This window comes from Oncorhynchus mykiss, chromosome 13 (genome assembly GCF_057628025.1).
Source record: "Oncorhynchus mykiss isolate SJ-2025 chromosome 13, ASM5762802v1, whole genome shotgun sequence".
NCBI classification, from domain to species: domain Eukaryota; kingdom Metazoa; phylum Chordata; class Actinopteri; order Salmoniformes; family Salmonidae; genus Oncorhynchus; species Oncorhynchus mykiss.
Genome location: NC_143034.1, coordinates 46,453,942 through 46,469,503, shown reverse-complemented (window position 1 = coordinate 46,469,503; position 15,562 = coordinate 46,453,942). Strand labels below are relative to the sequence as shown.

The following is a 15,562-nucleotide window of genomic DNA, read 5'->3' as shown; positions in this document are numbered from 1 at the left end:
CCCGCACAACAACCAGGCGGGCCGGCTGTCTAATAAAGACAAACTAATCAAACATTCACAGGTGCTACCACTCAACATACAAGGAGGGGAAGGAAAAACAATCAGTGGCAGCTAATAGGCCGGTGACGACGACCGCCGAGCGCCACCTGCCCGGGAAAGGGAAACACCCTCGGTCGGACTCGTGACAGTACCCCCCCCCTGACGCGTGGCTCCCGCAGCGCGCCGACACCGGCCTCGAGGTCGCCCCGGAGGACGAGGCGCAGGGCGATCCGGATGGAGGCGATGGAAATCCCTCAACATGGAGGGATCCAAGATGTCCCCCACCGGTACCCAGCACCTCTCCTCCGGACCGTACCCCTCCCAGTCCACGAGGTACTGCAGGCCCCTCACCCGGCGTCTTGAGTCCAGAATGGCCCGGATCGTGTACGCCGGGGACCCCTCGATGTCCAGCGGGGGGGGAGGGACCTCCGGTACCTCACTGTCCTGCAGGGGACCAGCTACCACCGGCCTGAGGAGAGACACATGAAACGAGGGGTTAATACGATAATAGGAAGGGAGTTGTAATCGATAACACACCTCGTTTATCCTCCTCAGGACTTTAAAGGGCCCTACACACTGCGGACCCAGCTTCCGGCAGGGCAAGCGGAGAGGTAGGTTTCGGGTCGAGAGCCAGACCCTGTCCCCCGGTACAAACACGGGGGCCTCACTGCGGTGGCGGTCAGCACTCCTCTTCTGCCGTCCACTCGCTTGTCGTAGAGATTCCTGGACGGCCCTCCAGGTCTCCTTGGAGCGCTGTACCCATTCCTCCACCGCAGGAGCCTCGGTCTGGCTCGGATGCCATGGTGCCAGGACCGGCTGGTACCCCAACACACACTGAAAAGGGGACACGTTAGTAGAGGAGTGGCGTAGTGAGTTCTGAGCCATTTCAGCCCAGGGAATGTATCGTGCCCACTCCCCTGGCCGATCCTGGCAATACGACCGCAGAAACCTACCCACCTCCTGGTTCACTCTCTCCACCTGCCTATTACTCTCGGGGTGATAACCGGAGGTCAGGCTGACAGAGACCCCCAAACGTTCCATGAACGCTCTCCATACCCGGGACGTGAATTGGGGGCCCCGATCAGAAACGATGTCCTCCGGCACCCCGTAGTGCCGGAAGACATGGGTGAATAACGCCTCCGCAGTCTGTAGGGCTGTAGGGATACCGGGCAACGGGAGGAGACGGCAGGACTTAGAGAACCGATCCACAATTACCAGAACCGTGGTGTTCCCCTGAGACGGCGGGAGATCGGTTAGGAAATCTATGGACAGATGTGACCATGGCCGCTGTGGAACAGGGAGGGGTTGTAGCTTCCCTCTAGGAAGGTGCCTAGGAGCCTTACTCTGAGCGCACACTGAACAGGAGGAGACATAACCCTTAACGTCCTTAGCCAACGTAGGCCACCAATACCTCCCCTGAAGGCTCCCCACTGTCCTCGTCACCCCAGGGTGACCCGAGGAGGGTAGGACGTGAGCCCACCGAATCAGTTTGTCCCGAACACCAAGCGGCACGTACCTTCGCCCCACTGGACACTGAGGAGGCGCGGGTTCAGCCCGTAACGCCCGCTCGATGTCCGAGTCCACCTCCCATACCACTGGGGCTACCAGCTTCGAGGCGGGAAGGATGGGAGTAGGTTCGGTGGACCCATCCTCCGTGTCATAAAGGCGGGACAGTGCGTCAGCCTTCACGTTCTGGGAGCCCGGTCTATAAGACAAAGTAAATCGGAACCGGGTGAAGAACATGGCCCACCTTGTCTGACGTGGGTTAAGTCTCCTAGCTGCCCGAATATACTCCAGATTCTGGTGGTCGGTCCAGATGAGAAAGGGGTGTTTAGCCCCCTCAAGCCAGTGTCTCCACACCTTCAGAGCTCTAACCACCGCTAGCAACTCCCGGTCCCCCACATCATAGTTACGCTCCGCTGGGCTGAGCTTCCTTGAGAAGAAAGCGCAGGGTCGGAGTTTTGGTGGCGTACCCGAGCGCTGTGATAGCACGGCACCCACCCCAGCCTCGGACGCGTCCACCTCCACTATGAATGCTAGAGAGGGGTCCGGATGCGCCAACACGGGCGCATCAGTAAACAGCGCCTTCAACTTGTTGAATGCTCCGTCCGCCTCTGCTGACCACTGCAAACGCACCGGGCCCCCCTTCAGCAGTGAGGTGATGGGAGCCGCTACCTGGCCAAAACCCCGGATAAACCTCCGGTAGTAGTTGGCAAAACCCAGAAAACGCTGCACCTCCTTTACCGTGGTCGGAGTCGGCCAATTACGCACGGCCCTAATGCGGTCACCCTCCATCACTACCCCCGAGGTGGAAATGCGATATCCCAGAAAAGAGACGGCTCGTTTAGAGAACACGCATTTCTCAGCCTTGACGTATAGGTCATGCTCCAGCAGTCTACCAAGCACCTTGCGCACCAGAGACACATGCGCGGTGTGAGTGGCCGAGTAGATCAGAATGTCATCGATATAAACCACCACTCCCTGCCCGCACAGGTCCCTGAGAATCTCGTCTACAAAGGATTGGAAAACGGCTGGAGCATTCTTTAACCCATACGGCATGACGAGGTACTCATAGTGGCCTGATGTAGTACTAAATGCGGTTTTCCACTCGTCTCCCTTCCGAATACGCACCAAACTATACGCGCTCCTGAGATCCAGTTTTGTGAAGAACTGCGCTCCGTGGAACGATTCCACCGCCGTAGCGATGAGAGGTAGAGGGTAACTATACCCCACTGTGATGGCGTTTAGACCTCTATAGACCTCTATAATCGATACACGGACGCAAGCCTCCTGCCTGAGGTGAAATAGTCGTTCTCCCGCCGCTCGGCCGTCTAGAGGGTGATCAAACACGGCGCGGAAGCGACGGGAAAACTCTGGGTAGTGCTCCCGCGCTGAGTCTGGACCATTCCAGACCGCGTTCGCCCATTCCAGGGCACGACCCGTGAGGCAGGAGATGAGGACACTCACCCTCTCTTCTCCTGAGGGAGTGGGTCTGATGGTGGCCAGGTATAGCTCCAGCTGGAGCAGAAACCCCTGGCAACCCGCCGCCGCTCCATCATAAGCCCTCGGTAGCGTCAGACGGAGGGTGCTGGAGTCGGGAGATGGGGAGTCCGGAACCGTGGGTGCCGAAGGTGGAGAGAGGAGCCCACTCCTCTCCCATCTGTCCATTCTCTCCATCACTTGATCCATCGCGGATCCGATCCGATGAAGGACGGTGGTGTGGTGGAGAACCCGTTCCTCCATCGATGGGAGAGGGTTGGCTGCTGCTCCTGCTGACTCCATCAATTTGATAGGTGCGGGATTCTGTAATGCTCCGGGTGTCGTGGGTGTGGAGTCAAATGCAGGAGACAGAGAGTTCAATGCTGCGCGTCTTTTAATCGCACCAATGCACCACAGGGTGCTCACAAAAACGTTACGCTCCCAAAACACAGGGAAATCAAAATGTACAATGGGAAACAATCCCGACCGGACACTAACACGTGCCTATACCACAGAGCCGAAGGTTTACATAGAAATAATCCCGCACAACAACCAGGCGGGCCGGCTGTCTAATAAAGACAAACTAATCAAACATTCACAGGTGCTACCACTCAACATACAAGGAGGGGAAGGAAAAACAATCAGTGGCAGCTAATAGGCCGGTGACGACGACCGCCGAGCGCCACCTGCCCGGGAAAGGGAAACACCCTCGGTCGGACTCGTGACAGGCAGAATACCTGACCATTGTGACTGACCCACATTTAAGGAAAGCTTTGACTATGTACAGACTCAGTTAGCATAGCCTTGCTATTGAGAAAGAGACAGGCTATACGCACACTGCCTACAAAATTAGAGGAAACTGAGCTGCATTTCCTAACCTCCTGCAAAATGGATGACCATGTTAGAGACACATATTTTCCCCAGATTAAAATAGATCCACAAAGAATTTGAAAACAAACCCAATTTTGATAAACTCCCATATCTACTGGGTGAAGCAGCAAGATTTGTGACCTGTTGCCACAAGAAAAAGGCAACCAGTGAAGAACAAACATCATTGCAAATACAACCCATATTTATGTTTACTTATTTTCCCTTTTGTACCTTAACTATTTGCACATTGTTACAACACTGTATATAGACATAATCTGACATTTGAAATGTCTTTTGGAATTTCTGTGAGTGTAATGTTTACTGTTTTTGTTTAGTTCACTTTTGTTTATTATCTACTTCACTTGCTTTAGCAATGTTAACATATGTTTCCCATGCCAATAAAGCCCTTGAATTAAATTGAGAGAGAGAGAGAGAGAGAGAGAGAGAGAGACGGCCCCATACTCTGTTCCTGCAGCATGCGTTCCAGTAAAGGGCCTGCTGCATTCACTCCCAACTCCAAACTGCAGTCCGGAGAGCGAGAGAAAGAGAGTAGAGCAAGAGAGAGAGAGAGAGGGGGGGGGGGGGGGGGGGGGGATGCGAGAGGGGAACAAAAACAGCAGTGAAACCAGACACGCAGTTCTCATTTGGGGAATGTAATGTTGGAGGGGTAGAGGAGGAAGGGATGAGGATAATTAAAGACAGTGGCTAACTGTTCTGTTTGGTTCTGTGGCCCCTGCAGTCTGGATACAGTATGGAGTGTATAGAGCAACAACAACCACACACACAGGGGTGTGTACTCACACAAACATACAGAGACACACACAGGGGCGTGTACTCACACAAACATACAGAGACACCCACAGGGGCGTGTACTCACACAAACATACAGAGACACACACAGGGGCGTGTACTCACACAAACATACAGAGACAAACACAGGGGCGTGTACTCACACAAACATACAGACACACACACAGGGGCGTGTACTCACACAAACATACATAGACACACACAGGGGCGTGTACTCACACAAACATACAGAGACACACACAGGGGTGTGTACTCACACAAACATACAGAGACAGACACAGGGGCGTGTACTCACACAAACATACAGAGACAGACACAGGGGTGTGTACTCACACAAACATACAGAGACACACACAGGGGCGTGTACTCACACAAACATACAGAGACAGACACAGGGGTGTGTACTCACACAAACATACAGAGACACACACAGGGGCGTGTACTCACACAAACATACAGAGACAAACACAGGGGCGTGTACTCACACAAACATACAGACACACACACAGGGGCGTGTACTCACACAAACATACATAGACACACACAGGGGCGTGTACTCACACAAACATACAGAGACACACACAGGGGTGTGTACTCACACAAACATACAGAGACAGACACAGGGGCGTGTACTCACACAAACATACAGAGACAGACACAGGGGTGTGTACTCACACAAACATACAGAGACACACACAGGGGCGTGTACTCACACAAACATACAGAGACAGACACAGGGGTGTGTACTCACACAAACATACAGAGACACACACAGGGGCGTGTACTCACACAAACATACAGAGACAGACACAGGGGCGTGTACTCACACAAACATACAGAGACACACACAGAAACGTACTATGCGCACACACACAGGCACAAAGAAACACACGCACGCATACACAAACACACACACTTCCGCGAACACACACACACACACACTGGCACATGCACACACACACATCTACACCTACACTACAGTGAGAAACCCATACACGTCTTCTCCATTTCCCATTCAACAGTAAAAGCCACTCTCCTTGGCTGTGCTTCCTCTGCCGGAGGGTGTTAATAGCTTTAGTTGAGGCTGTGTGTGCATACAGATGCCTATGTCGGCCCACAAAATGACAGCCATCCTCCAGGGGGAGAAAAGAGCCTTTCTCCTGGACCGGAGGTCCTGCAGGGGGACACAGCCCGGTTCCCACACTGCCTGGTTTGTTGACCACTTCCAAACTACCATCACCACACTCTCTTCCTCCCTCAGTCTGTTGTTTCTCACCCTCCTTCTTTTATTCTGTCTTTCCCTTTTTTTCTCCCGCTTTTCCTCTTTCTCTTACGACTGATTTTCCCCACTTGTCTCTCTTTCTCCCTCCCTCCCGTCTCCCTTCTCTATCCCTCTCTTCCCTTCTCACTCTATCTTTCCAATTTTGGTCTCTCTTTCATCCCTCATTGCTTTTTTTCCTTCCCCTGTTTGGATGGGCCAGTGAATGGTGATGTACTGTGTGAATGGCCCAGTGGGCCCGAATCAGGGCTCAGGTTCCCATGCTGGAGGGAGCAATGCTGGGCTGTGATGTGAACAGCCACGTAGGGCTGGAGGTGCAGGCAGAGAGGCAGGCGTTGTGGCAGGGCCAGAACCAGGGCCAGGCAGCCTGAGGTGGAGGCTCCTGGGCCGCGTTGCACCACTGAACGAGCAGGCTGTGATGTCATGGGAAACGCTCGGTTCACTAATGAACACAAATGTAATCAGGACCGTTCTTCCTCTCCCGAGGTTCTCTCTGGCCTGAGAAGAGTATCAGGATACGGTCGACCACATTTATCTCATGTGCAGAGTACGATCTTGTGGGACATTTTGGTCACAATGATTATTGTTTTTTAAGTTGCTGTGGGCAATGTAGTAATAACGGTGAACTTGTCCCATGATCCTCTTGGAATCAATAAACCATCCTCTCTGTGTTTGAATTGTCCCTTGGGTCCGCTATCTTACAATCTCTTTCAATATTTACAGATTCCCGTGATGCTAACCCTCATCCATGATCCTCTCTGTTTATTTACCAGAATGCCATGGTGTCGTTCAAGGAGCTGTGTGGTCTGACGCCGGCGGCCAACATGAAGCAGTGTATCCTGACCGTGTCCACGTGGCTGATGAACAGCGAGCGAGCGCTCAGGGTGACCGTGGACCTGAGTCAAGCCTACCCCACCATGGAGGCCCAAGGGCCCGTCCCCGAGCTGCTCCGCAAGGTCCTCAACGCCTACGACATGGTACGCTATAGCAGCACCACATAGGCATAACATGCACTGCAGAGCTACCACTCTGTTGAGGTCTATGTTGTACTCAGAGAGATACGCTTTGTGGGTAAATGCTGAACGAGTGACGCAAGCGCAACGTTCATTGGCGGTTCATAGGCGTGGGAAACGTTATTCACTAAAAAGGTGCTCTGGAATGAAAAACGCTTCACAACCTGGTAAGGTGACAAGCTACAACACCCTCGTGCACTATACCGTCTTAAGAGTCTGTTGCACACTATGCCTTGAAATAATACTATCAGTGTAGGAAAATGTTATAAATTGTTAGCACATTATGACACAGCAAGGCAACATGCCACAGATGACCTCCACCACAGGGAGTGAACAAACCATTTCCTATAGCTCACTGCAGCGCTGTGATAAACGCTAACTCATCCCGGAGCGGTTCACCCTGCTGTGTTTCCGCGCGGCATCCCATCATGCCCTGTGTCTCCCCAAGCCGTCACTCTCCATCCTGGCTGCTGTCTGATCTGTGATGACAACCAGCTTATTCATTATTCACCAGGCACCTGCTGGTGCAGGCCAACACAGGGGTGGTTAAAGTTCCCCCCCAGCGCTCAGAGCAAGTCAACGCCCCACTATTCCACCTCCCTGATGGAGATTGGTTTGACCTATTGAACTGGGTCATCAGAGAGGAACTGTTGTGGTGTTGTAGCTACATGACATTACCATTCATATCCCAGTCACTCCTATTGCCGACACCTAGAGTGCAACAACCTCATATAAGTCCCTTAGCTGAGGCTCTAAATAGCTTTGTAGTTTAATCAGCTTTCTCCCTGGGCTTGTCTTTGAGTACCTCTTATGGCCCCGGTACATTACATTCACATGTGAAGGGCTTTAATGAAGAGCCTAAATGAAGGGCCTAAAAATAATTCCAATGCTGTTCCATTGCAACATTCCTGTGCTCCCAGCCTCCCAGCGTTAGCTAGCAGAGTCCCGACAGCTGAGGAGATGAATCTACAGTGAGGCTGAGTGTGTCTGAGACAGAGGCTGCCTGTCCTGAGCACAGGGTCAGTCAGCTGAGTGTTACTGTGTGCTTCCAAAGATTAGTCCATTGGCACACGCCCCACTCTCAAAAACAGAGGCTCCAGTGTTTGCGGGTGTGTGTGTATCCGTTTGTGTGCGTGTGCGTGTGCGTGTGTGTGTGTGTGTGTGTACCAGCCCTAGCCATTAAGACATTAATGGTTGTCCTCATGTGGGCTGGTTGGACGCAGGCGCCGTAACCTAGGAGTGAACTGAGCATCAGCAGATTGGAACTCTGTGGTCAGCGCCCTTGAGGCCAGGCCAGAGAGACCCAGCTCAGCCTGAGCCAATGGGAGCCAGCCCCCTGTCCTGTCTGCTGACCAATATGATCCCAGAGCCAGTGGCCCTGTACCAGCCCACACACAGTGGCCTGCTTCTTGTCTCTGTGCTCTTAACTAAAGTGTGAAACTTCATTAGCGTTCTCCTGCTGCTGGGTCAGGCCAGCTGCTTCTCGCTGTCTATGGGAGGGAGAGAGGCTGTAAAAGCAGAAGGTTTTCAGTTCAGGTCACAGGGTTGGGGATTGGAACTGGGCTAAAGCTGTAAGGCTGGCTCAATGCTTCCAGGAACACAGGTAGGGGACCAGACGGGGGCTGCATCACAACATGGCACCCTATTCCCTATGTAGTGCACTACTTTTGGCCAGAACCCTATGGGCTCTGGTCTAAAGTAGTGCACTAAATATGGAACAGGGTGTCATTTAGGATGCACCCAGACTGTTCTCACCTCCTGTCCTCTACTGTGTCACCACATGATCAGGACTCGCCGTGTGTGTGTGTGTGTGTGTGTGTGTGTGTGTGTGTGTGTGTGTGTGTGTGTGTGTGTGTGTGTGTGTGAACTGTGTGTGTGTGTGTTTTGTCTTGTCTGTCTCTGTGTGTGTGTGATTCCCAGGGTCTGGCAATTGCAAAGGGAGAAAAAAGTTTATAAGAGCGAATGATCCAAGGGCTTTGTGAAATGTTGACATACCCTCTTTCTCTTCCATTGAATGTCTCTGAGAAGAATTTCCCTTTAGACTTTGTTATTCATTATTCCTAGGGTATTCCCCCATGTTTGGCTATGCGTACATTCAATGATAATTCTGTGTTATTCTTTACTAAGAGGTTTTGTTTCCATTGTCCTGTTTAGCCTTGTCTACAGTAGGACTCATGGCATAAGAAGTCCCCCTGCGACACAGAAATTGCTTGATGCTGTACGACCTCACTTCCTTTTGCGTAATCTTGTCCCGTTTATTTCTCTATAGATGATTCAGACGAGCCGGACGCTGATCGAGTCAGCTGACGTGGTCTACTCCAAGCTCACACAAGCACAACGGGCAGGTAAGGCTTTGTAGTATTCACTTTATCAGTGACATAGCCTGGTAAAGTGCTGTCTCCTAAGGTCGGCAAGACAGCACAAACAGATCTCGGACCAGTCTATGCCACGGGTCAGTAGCTTCAACAAACCCAGACACTCCCATCCCAAACTGGTCGCTGATCAGTCTTTCTATTACATTTTTTTACCAGGTAAATTGACTGAGAACACATTCTCATTTACAGCAATGACCTGGGGAATAGTTACAGGGGAGAGGAAGGGGGGTGAATGAGCCAATTGCAAGCTGGAGATGATTAGGTGACCATGATGGTATGAGGGCCAGATGGGAATTTAGCCAGGACACTGGGGTTAACACCCCTACTCTTACAATAAGTGCCATGGGAGCTTTAGTGACCACAGAGAGTTAAGACACCCATTTTAACATCCCATCTGAAAGACAGCACCCTACACAAGGCAATGAGATATTATATAACACCACTTCCAGCAGCATATGGTCTCTCATTCAGGGAACGGACCAACCCTGCTTAGCTTCATAGGCACAGCAGTGGAATCAGTTTTTCAAAATTCATTTTTCAGTCATTTTTTCACAATTCCTGACATTTAATCAGAGTAAAAATTCCCTGTCTTAGGTCAGTTAGGATCACCACTTTATTTGAAGAATGTGAAATGTTAGAATAATAGTAGAGAGAATGATTTATTTCAGCTTTTATTTCTTTTATCACACTCCCAGTGGGTCAGAAGTTAACATACACTCAATTAGTATTTGGTAGCATTGCCTTTAAATTTTTTAACTTGGGTCAAATGTTTCGGGTAGCCTTCCGTAAGCTTCCCACAATAAGTTGGGTGAATTTTGGCCCATTCCTCTTGACAGAGCTGGTGTAACTGAGTCAGGTTTGTAGGCCTCCTTGCTCACACACACTTTTTCAGTTCTGCCCACACATTTTCTATTGGATTGAGGTCAGGGCTTTGTGATGGCCACTCCAATATCTTGATTTTGTTGTCACAACTTTGGAAGTATGCTTGGTGTCATTGTCCATTTGGAAGACCCATTTGCGACCAAGCTTTAACTTCCCTTTACTGATGTCTTGAGATGTTGCTTCACTATATCCACATAAAAAATGTCCATCATCATGATGCCATTTATTTTGTGAAGTGCACCAGTCCCTCCTGCAGCAAAGCACCCCCACAACATGATGCTGACACCCCTGTGCTTCACGGTTGGGATGGTGTTCTTCGGCTTGCAAGCCTCCCCCTTTTTCCTCCAAATATAATGATGGTCATTATGGCCAAACAGTTCTATTTTTGTTTCATCAGACCAAAGGACATTTCTCCAAAAAGTATGAGTTCTCATGTGCAGTTGCAAATCTTTTTTATGGCTGTTTTGGAGCAGTGGCTTCTTCCTTGCTGAGCGGCCTTTCAGGTTATGTCAATATAGGATTCGTTTTACTGTGGATATAGATACTTTTGTACCTGTTTCTTCCAGCATCTTCACAAGGTCCTTTGCTGTTGTTCTGGGATTGATTTGCACTTTTCACACCAAAGTACGTTAATCTCTAGGAGACAGAACGCATCTTCTTCCTGAGCAGTATGATGGCTGCGTGGTCCCATGGTCTTTATACTTGCGTACTATTGTTTATACAGATGAACATGGTACCTCCAGGCATTTGGAAATTGCTCCCAAAGATAAACCAGACTTGTGGAGGTCTACAATTTTTTTCCTGGGGTCTTGGCTGATTTCTTTTGATTTTCCCATGATGTCAAGCAAAGAGGCACCGAGTTTGAAGGTAGGCCTTACATCTACAAGTACACCTCCAATTGACTCAAATGATGTCAATTATCCTATCAGAAGCTTCTAAAGCCATGACATAATTTTCTGGAATTTTCCAAGCTGATTTAAGGTACGGTCAACTTAGTGTATGCAAACTTCTGACCCACTGGAATTGTGATACAGTAAATTATAAGTGAAATACTCTGTCTGTAAACAATTGTTGGAAAAATGACTTGTGTCATGCACAAAGTAGATGTCCTAACCGACTTGCCAAAACTATAGTTTGTTAACAAGACATTTGTGGAGTGGTTGAAAAATCAGTTTTAATGACTCCAACCTAAGTGGATGTAAACTTCTGACTTCAACTGTACCTGTGGGGATTTCATCATAGTCACTGTCATTGCTATTGCTGTAGCCATCCAGTAATTTACCATGTATCTTCAGGGACTCAGCCCTGGGTGGTTAACACGTCAGTGCATTCACTCACCGAGCAAGGCGGCATTGAATGGAACAAGAGGAGTGAATAAACTCAGTGAATAAAGAGGACAGGAAGGACAGTAATAGATAGAAAGATAGGATGAGGGAGAGAATGGAAGCAGGGAATCGTCAATACTGTTTTTTTTTTAAAAATGGCTTGTGGACGATAGCGGTGACTAAGGCTTTTGGTGCGTGGTTGTAATTGACTATAATGAGATCTTTTAAGTACAAAATGGCTCCAAATTAGGGGGCCAATGATTGTCTTTCTCCTGGCTCGCCATCCTCTGCGCGGGGCTGTAATTGCAGTTTGCCCCCCACTGCAGTACTGAGCGGCTGCAGACAGACAGATGGCTGCAGACAGACAGATGGCTGCAGACAGACAGATGGCTGCAGACAGACAGATGGCTGCAGACAGACAGCGCTTCTAAATGGCAGAGAAGATGAGATGAAGATGCATCAGGATTCCTGATTTATCCTCATTATGTTTGTTTACCTACAGTATTTGTGCCTGCCCGCCTCTGAAGGCGAGACATAACACAGATAGTACATCTGCACTGCTAAGCCCATGGATATTAAACAGATGCACGTAAACCAGCACACGTGTACACCTCCTAACGTTTTTATTTGGACAGTGAAGCAGCCTGTAGGGAGGAGGTCAGAGACCTGGCAGTGTGATGCCAGGACAACAACCTCTCCCTCAACGTCAGCGAAACAAAGGAGCTGATCGAGGACTACAGGAAACGGAGGGGCGAGCACGTACCCATCCACATCGATGGGGCTGTAGTGGAGCAGGTCGAGAGTTTCAAGTTCCTCTGCATCACTAAGTAATTAACATGGTTCACACACACCAACACAGTTTTAAGAGGGCACTACAACTTCCCTTCCCCCTCGGGAGGCTGAAAAGATTTGACATGGGCCCTCAGATCCTCCGAAAGTTCTACAGCTGCACCACTGAGACCATCTTGACTGGCTGCATCACCGCTTGGTACGGCAACTGCAAGGCGCTACAGAGGGTGGTGAGTACGGCCCAGTACGCCACTGGGGTCGAGCTCCCTGCCATCCAGGACCTCAATACCAGGTTGTGTTAGAGGAAGGCCCAACAAATTGTCAAAGACTCCAGCTTTGTTACAGAGGCATAAATATCACCCCCTGGTAATGGTGAGAGGCTCGCCTGTCTTGGGGGTATGATCTTTGACACTGTAACTTTCTCACTCATCGTTATTCACGATTCATTCAGAGTTATCTGTAATCATGGTAGCATCCTCATGAATGTAGAAGTGTTTAGAAATATATTCTGTTCTTATTTACAATTAAAAGTGACTCCAAAATAACACAATACATCATTTACCATTCATTTCTATTGGGCACAACATAATCCGAAACACAACCAAAACAAACTGCAAATGCACCCAACTACTTTGTAGTCACAAGCTTGATGTAGTCATCGTGTGCTAAGAATATGAGACCAAATGCAAACGTGTTGACTAAACTGAAAACACTAAGTGAATTTGTCCAAGTATTTATGACTAGATACATGAAGTGCATTCATTTCTAAATGGTGAAACAGATATGTATGAAAACATATATGTACTATAGTACATATAATACCAAATTGTTCGGGTATAGAGACAAATTAAACGCTTTAGCTTCACTGGCCAAATAAATACGTAGGGGAGTGTACAGTATATATTTATTCACACCCCTTGACTTTTTCCACATTTTGTTGTGTTACAACAAATTCAAAATTAATTCTATTGAGAAGTGGTGTTACTAGCCTACACACAATACCCCATAATGTCAAAGTGGAATTATGTTTTTAGACATTTTTACAAATAGATTACAAATTAAAACCTGAAATGTCTAGAGTCAATAAGTATTCAACCCTTTTGTTATGACAAGTCTAAATAAGTTCAGGGGTAAAAAACGTGCTTAACAAGTCACATAATAAGTTTTATAATAATAGTGTTTAGCATGATTTATGAATGACTACTTCAGCTCTGTGTCCCACACATACAATTATCTGTAAGGTCCCTCAGTCGAGCAGTGAATTTCAAACACAGATTCAACCACAAAGACCAGGGAGGTTTTCCAATGCTTTACAAAGAAGGGAACCTATTAGGAGATGAAAAAAGCAGACATTGAATATCCCTTTGAGCATGGTGAAGTTATTAATTACACTTTGAATGGTGTATCAATACACGCAGTCACTACTAAAATACAGGCGACCTTCCTAACTCAGTTGCCGGAGAGGAAGGAAACCACTCAGGGATTTCACCATGAGGCCAATGGTGACTTTAAAACAGTTACAGAGTTTAATGGATGTGATAGGAGAAAACTGAGTATGGATCAACAACATTGTAGTTACTCCACAATACTAACCTAAATGACAGTGTGAAAAGGAGGAAGCCTGTACAGAGTAAAATTATTCAAAACTTGCATCCTATTTGTAATAAGACACTAAAGTAATACTGCAAAAAAAGTGGAAAAGAAATGCACTTTATGTCCTGAATACAAAGTGTTATGTTTGGGGCAAATCCAACACAACACTTCACTGAGTACCACCTTCATATTTTCAAGCATGGTGGTGGCAGCATCATGTTAGGGGTATGCTTGTCATCGGCAAGGACTAGTGAGTTTTTTAGGATAAAAAGAAACGGAATAGCACAGGCAAAGCACAGGCAAAATCCTAGAGGAAAAACTGCTTTCCAACAGACACTGTGTAACGCTCGTCGGAAGAAGTGGACCAAGGTGCAGCGTGGGAAGTGTTCATACTTTTATTACAACTGAACACTAAACAAAACAACAAAAGAACAACGAATGTCACGTTCTGAAGGCTACACAGAGCTAACAAAAAAACATCCCACAACCTAAGGTGGCAAAACAGGCTGCCTAAGTATGATTCCTTATCAAAAGACAACGATGGACAGCTGTCCCTGATTGAGAACCATACCCGGCCAAAACATAGAAACACAAAACATAGAAATAAAGCGCATAGAATGCCCACCCAAATCACACCCTGACCAAACCAAAATAGAGACATTAAAAGCTCTAAGGTCAGGGCGTGACACACTGGGAGACAAATTCACCTTTCAGCAGTACAATAATCTAAAATACAAGGCCAAATATACACTGGAGTTGAGTACCAGGACACCATTGAATGTTTCTAAGTGGCCTAGTTAAAGTTTTGACTTAAATCGCCATGAAAATCTATGGCAAGACTTGATAATGGGTGTGTAACAATGAATGATCAACAAGCAACTTGACAGAGCTTGAATAATAAAAAAAATCGTAATGTGCAAATATTGTACAATCCAGGTGTGCAAAGCTCTTAGAGACTTACCCAGAAAGACTCACAGCTGTAATCGCTCCCAAAGGTGAGTCTGACATGTGTTGACTCAGGTGTGTGAATACGTATGTGAATTAGATATTTCTCTATTTCATTTTCAATAAATGTGCAAAAAAATTCTAAAAACATATTTTCATTTTGCCATTATGGGGTATTGTGTGGATATGGGTAAGCTAAAATATACATTTCATACATTTTCTATTCAGGCTGTAACACAACAAAATCTGGGAATAAGTCAAGGGGTTTGAATTCTTTCTGAAGGCACTGTATATATAATGAACTGAATGAATTGTGGATGGAATGAAAAACATCTACATGTTAACAGAACCAGACAGAGACAGGTTTAGTCTTAGGTTTAGAATTAGGTTAAGGGTTTAGTGGTTAAGGTTAGGAGTTATGTTTTGATTAGGGTTACAGGTTAGGGAAAATAGGATTTTAGGTCCCCTAAAATGTGTTTGTGTGTGCGTGTGTGTGTGTGTGTGTGTGTGTGTGTGTGTGTGTGTGTGTGTGTGTGTGTGTGTGTGTGTGTGTGTGTGTGTGTGTGTGTGTGTGTGAGTGTGTGAGTGAGAGAGAGAGAGACAGGGAGAGTGTGTGTGTTTAAGAGTGATACTGAGATGGTTGGGGGAATTCATCAGACACTG

The 15,562-nt window shown here is 47.9% G+C and overlaps 1 protein-coding gene across 1 annotated transcript in view; it reads left to right on the top strand.

Annotated features, from left to right (window-relative positions):
• The window catches only part of LOC110486262 (inactive phospholipase C-like protein 2), a 96,588-nt gene that overhangs the window by 63,790 nt on the left and 17,236 nt on the right, over positions 1 to 15,562 (top strand). Inside the window, exons 3-4 of the mRNA XM_090196327.1 lie at positions 6,751 to 6,954; positions 9,260 to 9,335. Of these exons, the coding sequence (XP_090052453.1) occupies positions 6,751 to 6,954; positions 9,260 to 9,335 (280 nt within the window). The remainder of the gene's footprint in view (positions 1 to 6,750; positions 6,955 to 9,259; positions 9,336 to 15,562) is intronic.